At 43.9% G+C, this 6,355-nt stretch overlaps 1 protein-coding gene across 1 annotated transcript; it reads left to right on the top strand.

Moving 5' to 3' along the window:
• The first annotated feature begins 4,661 nt into the window (after positions 1-4,661).
• LOC131134831 (olfactory receptor 11A1-like) lies at positions 4,662-6,202 on the top strand. The gene is made up of 2 exons (XM_058080471.2): positions 4,662-5,893; positions 6,023-6,202. Exons 1-2 carry the CDS (start codon positions 4,989-4,991, stop codon positions 6,168-6,170), a joined length of 1,053 nt encoding a protein of 350 aa, XP_057936454.2. The 5' UTR covers positions 4,662-4,988; the 3' UTR covers positions 6,171-6,202.
• The last annotated feature ends 153 nt before the right edge of the window (positions 6,203-6,355 follow it).

Raw genomic sequence — 6,355 nt, 5'->3', positions numbered from 1 at the left:
CTTAATGAGTCTTTTCTTCTACAGACTCAGGCTGTACTAATGACGTTTTTTGTTTTTTTTATCCCGTGCTAATGCTACACTGATGCACATGTTCGATAAACAACTACAACAAATTAGCTAATGAGTGGAAGTCGGAGCTGATGTGGAGGAGGGTGGTGATTTTCTGGAACACGAAGAAAGAACTGCATTTAATTAAAGCACCAAGGATAGCACGGTGGATAAGTGGTCAGGAGATCAGGGTTTGTATCCCCATTGGGCATCTCTGTATGGCGTTCGTATGTTCAAGGGTGTGTTTTATCCGGGTCTCTGGCTTGAGAGAAGGGCCGTCACAGGTATCGGAATTGGCTGATATCAGTTTCGATATCGGTATAAACGTCAAGCATTTCTAATTGTCTTCAATCTTATAGGTGTTCTGTGGAACAATGGTTCTCAACTGGTGGATCCCGGGTCTTTGTCTTAGATAAAAAACAAAATAATGGAATGACCCGATGTCTGTCAATGCACCTGACGTCATCTCACCAACACGATTTGCTTGCTACGCCGCCACCAGGTGCGTGCTATGTTTTTGGGAGACTGTCAAGCTTGAGTGGAAGAGGAAGGACATCGAGTGGAGACTTAATGTTGCATCCGTCCATCACGCAGCTACAGATATCTGCTGTAGAAGAGCACGCCATAAAGAAACAGTTTCTCAGGATGTAGGAGGGTGTTTTGGTTGGATGGATGGTACGGGGGGTAGGGTTAGTTACTGTGTTGTTAATCCAAACAGCAGCACCTAGCGAGCCATAACACAGAGAAGAAGGCATCATTTGTGATTACCTGGCTTTGTTATCGTTCACTTTCATTCACTACTTTCTACTTTCTGTTGTTGGTGTCCACACACACACTCAACATACAGTTGTTTTATCGAGGTCCATGAAGGTCACCACAACAACAGAACCTTACAAACCAGGCTTTAATTATGACACGTCATTAGGATTTGTTTTTGTTGCTCAACCCCCCATATCATTAGTGATGTCCCTGGGGTCAAAGGTCAACATGTTGGTGTCAACATGTTTGTCCATGGCTTTAGCCACGTGAGACCAGTCTGCTTAATGGCGTCCTCCGGGATATGCTTGTTAGCGCTTCATCTCTCCAAATGGAGAAACAAACAGGTCAAACTGGTTCATGTTCATCTCAAACTAACTTCAATAAAACTACAAATAAACATTGTACTACAAAATCTTACATTTACATTGGACGGAGTCAGCGCGTTACATTTAAACACTTGTGGTTAACACTAGGTTCATTCATATAAAAAAGCTAAGAAGAGGCAGCTAACAATGCGCGTAATGGAACGCACCTGTTCTGACTATAAAGCCATCTGAAAAAGGTGTGTCCCATTACGTGCATGAATTGGGGGGACAGAGCCAATTCATAGCAGAGCCTTCTCTGTTGCCTCTCTTTAGAACTCACTTTGGCCTGTGAGATCTGTGACACTGCTGACCTTTCAGGACTGACTTAAAAACACACTTGTTCTGCACTGCTTTTACAGATAGGCGCTTTAAGAAGTACATATTTAGTCATACATCACATTACAATCTCTTAATCTGGTCTTTTGCACTGTGAACCCTGCCTTTTTATTTATTTCTACTGTTATTTATACTGTTTTGTACACCTGTGTTTGTTTTCTCTTACCATGTAAAGTGTCTTTGAGTTTTTGAAAAGGCCTCTATAAATAAAATATTATTATTATTATTAATTACCTGCTGCTTTTTAGCTGTTTTTATATCTTTAGAATGCAAAGAAAAGAGAAAGACGTGTGTGTTCCTGTCTCGTATAAGGATTGTGGATGATGGGCAAAACAAAATAAAAAAGCGCTTTTGCTGACATGGCCCCTTTAAGAGGGCGTGGTCCGTTTTTCCAGAGGGTGAGCAGGAGCGGCTGGGTGTTTGAGCGGGTAAAAACAAACAGCTAACATGCTAACTGTTAGTACTATCAAACGAACCAACTGCTTTTGTCGCCATAAAGAGAGAAATGTACAAAGCGGTGTCAGTCCATTTCCAACTAGAGCCAAGTGAGTCCTGGCGTGTTCTGCTGCTTGAATATAAAGTGACTGCAATGTGGAAAGGAGCTAAGCTAACAGAAAAGACACCACACTATTCCATTAGTCACTAGTCATTAGAGTGAAACTTTTATTGACTTGCTATCTGTGACTTTGTCGAATTGATTCGCAAAGATATGTGTGTTCACCTTGCTTAGTCTTAGTGTGTTAGTTGAGGCCGGGCGTAGATAGATTTATATAATTACCATGAGGCATGTGTATAGAATTTTTGGTTAATAAGTGTAGCTTTAAACACCACACACATTTAGCATATTAATGCCTCAAATATAGCTCTTAAAACTCACAGACGTCTGCACGATAGTGGACCCATGGAAACACACAAATTTCAAATTTCAACCAGTTGTATGATGTCACAAACCATGATGTTACAAAGATGCACAGACAGTAAAATAAAAATAGAGCTACATAGAAAATACATATATGTACAGTAAGCACATGTTAATGAAATACAGTATCATCTGTTGTCATCACAACTGGGCCCACACATTGGACCACAACAGTACTGGTTGTCCTAACCGCTTTTTCACTGTTGTAATTGTTTTGTCTGCAGCGGACAGGTTGTGGACCTCAGAAGGCCGTTAGCAGCGTCCCTACACTCTATGACTGAATGGTTAGTCGCTGCCAAACATGGAACATACACTAGGTCAACTTGCTAATAGACAAGTAAATCAGAAATCAACTGTGTCGAGAAGATAAGTGACCAATCTTGTGGGATGATATTTATCATCAAGTGACATTATGTACAGTAAGTCTATTTATCACGTCTCCCTCTTTATTGTGGGGCCGCCTCCATCTCTAATCCAGACTGCTTGCCAGTTGGAACTCTGTGAGTTTACCATCATTTTCTGTCATGGTGAAAAAAATTTGGCATGCCAAAGATGACAATGTTTTTGGAAACATGTATGGAATAGCACCAAATCAAATTTTGGCCAGCGTCACTTTGTGATTGGCTGGACAAAAGACATCCATATGGTAGGACCTTTTTGTCTGTTTTCCTGTTTATGTGTACTGGTAGTGGGTAACAGGGTCCAAACAGGGGAATGCTCTCCCATGATGCTGCGACTGGCCTCAGCATGTCCATCCTCTGAGCCTCCACCCCTCCTCCCGAGGCTCATTAACCCGAAGCCAAATTGTAAACATGATGATGTCACTGTGCCACTATGTCCTTGACATCACAACCAGGACACCATTCCATATCAATGCTGTGATCAACAGTAAACAAGTTCACGTAAGTTGAACCTGTATGGTTCACGTCGCTGTTTGTAAGAATTAGCAACACCTCACCTGTCCCGTTTTATTGTTTTTATTGTTTTTTTATTGTGACCAGCATAAACCTGGAAATAATAAAATAAAACACACTTATATATAATATTAAAAAAATATTTATGTATAAATATTTGAGCTCTTAATTGATTAAAATATTCCATCACGATTAATCATATTTTGTCCATAGTTAACATAGTAACTCAGAATTGCATTTAATCTTTATCTATAATAAGTAGGGGAATTCTCTGTGGTAAATGATTCGATGTGCCGCTACAACGATAATTACATTCATTCATTCCTTCATTTTCTACTGCTTTTCCTCACAAGGGTCACGGGGGGGCTGGAGCCTATCCCAGCTGTCTTCGGGCGAGAGGCGGGGTACACCCTGGACTGGTCGCCAGCCAATCACAGGGCACATATAGACAAACAACCATTCACACTCACATTCAAACCAATGGACAATTTGGAGTCTTTCTCCATTTCCCATCAATATTTGTTCCAGCTTGTTGCTACAGAGTTTCCATGCTTCATTCAAACTACGGTGTGGGCCGAGGGTCAAACAGGAGCAGCGTATGTTCACACACGTCAAAAAAATTGCTGCTATTAAAGGAAACTTGTTTTTTTCCCGCAGAAAACACATCTTATTCATCCTTAGTCAATCATTTATAAATCTGTAATAGTATACAATGCATACAGTACATACTGTGTACACAGTGTGTACCTGACACGTACGCTGAACTGACAAAACAGCTCTTTGTCAAAACTGACAAAAATATGCTCCGTTACTAGAATGGCAACAGGTAAACAGTGTGAACCATGGAGAAGCCACCAAGTGTTCCATCCGCAAACCACCAATAACATCAGAGTGAGGAGGAAGCGGACCCCACAACTGACATGAGCACAGTTGTCGGCTGCGGATGCGGTTCCATCTGAGGACCTGTACATTTGCATATTTAGGGCTTCAACCTGGATTGTGGATTTAGCTTGTTAGCTTCCGTCTTCGCACGTGATCAATGGCAGTTGATAGAAGAGGGTTGTGGTGCCGAATCTAATAATTACAGCAAGTGAATTGGAGGAGAACGTCAACGTGATAATCTACAGCTGGAGGCGGGTGAGTGTCTTGCTCAAGGACACAGTGACTGGGATGGAAAAAGCCAGGTTTGAACTAGCAAGCAATTCGGTTTCTGAACTGCCTGCTCCACCTCCTGAGCCCCTGCCACCCTCAAAGGTCTTGTTCAATTGCAACATCGACTGGGCAAATATTAAAATATCATCTTGAAGACACAACACTAATAATGCAATCTGAAAGAACACATTGTTCTATGTTTGACAACAAGACTGCACAAGGAGATCTGTAACTCAGAACACAAACACTTGATAACAGAAAGCAATAGAAAGAATACTTCATCTTCCTCCATAGATACATAGAACAGCCTTGACCTATAACCTCTGCTCACAGAAAAGACAAGTGTTGTTTCCTCCGAAGCAAATCTTTATCTATCTCTCTCTCTCTCAGCCACACACACACACACACACACAAAGTAGAGGACCAATGAGGCGTGAGCATCAGTGACATTTAGAGCATAAAAGCGTGGCATGCGCAGGACATGTGGCAGTCAGCATGCTGAATCAGTCTCGGGTGGACGTGTTGGTCTTGACGGGTTTTCAGGAGCTGCATGCGCTCAGGTTCCTCTACGTGTGCGTAACATGTGCAGCTTACGTGCTGATCGTGGTGTTCAATGTGTCGTTGGTGCTGTTGATCTGCAAGCACGGCGCTCTGCACCAGCCTGTGTACATCTTCTTAGCCAACCTGATGTGCAACACTCTGATCGGCTGCACCGCCTTCTACCCCAAGCTGCTGCACGACCTGCTGAGCGACGTGCAGCTCATCTCACCCGCAGGCTGCCTGCTACAGGCCTTCTTCGTGCATGTCTATGTTTCTGTGGAGTGTATCATACTGACGGTCATGGCGTACGACAGGTACGCTGCTGTCGTACACCCTCTGAGCTATCACAACCTCCTCTGCCCCTCTGTTGTGTCCAAGCTGCTTGCTGTCTCATGGACGTTGCCTGTTGTAGTGTACGCCGGCCTGCTGTCCGCCAGCGGGACTCTGCTGCTGTGCAGGTCCCACGTGGGCCGCATTTTCTGCGACAACCAGTCCGTCACACGCCTATCCTGTGTGCACATCTCGTTGATGAGACATTTTGAGCTGCTGATAGTCATCACCTTTGTTTTTACGCCTCTGGTGTTGGTTTTCTGCTTCTACGTGAGAATCCTCATCATCAGCTTCCAGCTGTCTAAGAGCGGCAGAGCCAACAAAGCCCTGTCCACATGCATCCCTCACCTGGTCACCTATGTCAGCTTTGTCACCAGCGTCGTCTTCGAGGTGGTGCAGCCTGCACTCGCGTCCAAAAACCTGCCTCATGCCTTCACGGTCGTCATGTCCATGGAGGGCTTCCTGGTGCCACCGCTGATCAACCCGCTCATCTACGGCCTCAAACTCCCACTCATCAGGCAGCACGTCAGGCAGGTCTTTCACACTCGGCCATGTGCCAAGGCTGCCGGCCCCGTTATCTGATTACAGCGCTTGGCATCTGAAAGAATCATCAGGCTCGCATTGACCGGGTTTACCCAATCTGTCTGTTTACGCTGCAGGTGCCTTGGCAGACATCCGATACAGATCAGCTTTTTTATCCACATTTGGAACAAGACAGATGCCGATCTGACAGTATCCAAATGCATGTGTTTTTTTTGCCTCTCTACGCCACAAAGCGTACATAAACAGTACTTGGAAGCAAAATGATCTGAATTGTGTCGTTTGAGGTTTGTGGTGTAAGTCTGATGTAATGTGTTCATGATGTGTTCCGTATGGCTCAAACCTCAGCATATGGTCACAATATTTGGTGAACATCACAAATGTGTCGCCACCGTCTAAACCAGGGGTGGGCAAACTTTTTGACTCGCGGGCCGCATTGATTTAACAAAATT

The sequence above is a fragment of the Doryrhamphus excisus genome, linkage group LG8 (assembly GCF_037039965.1).
Source record: "Doryrhamphus excisus strain RoL-2023G ecotype Guam linkage group LG8, RoL_Dexc_Guam_v1.1, whole genome shotgun sequence".
NCBI lineage: Eukaryota > Metazoa > Chordata > Actinopteri > Syngnathiformes > Syngnathidae > Doryrhamphus > Doryrhamphus excisus.
The sequence above is the reverse complement of the archived record's forward strand: the minus strand, read 5'-3'. Positions and strand labels throughout refer to the sequence as shown.

What these genes read in the sequence shown, in the direction of transcription:
- LOC131134831 (XM_058080471.2), top strand. Translation starts at nt 4,989, where the DNA reads ATGCTGAATCAGTCTCGGGTGGACGTGTTGGTCTTGACGGGTTTTCAG. An exon ending in CTCATCAGGCAGCACGTCAG is followed by an intron (nt 5,894 to 6,022) that starts GCAGGTCTTTCA and finishes TTTACGCTGCAG; the next exon opens with GTGCCTTGGCAGACATCCGA.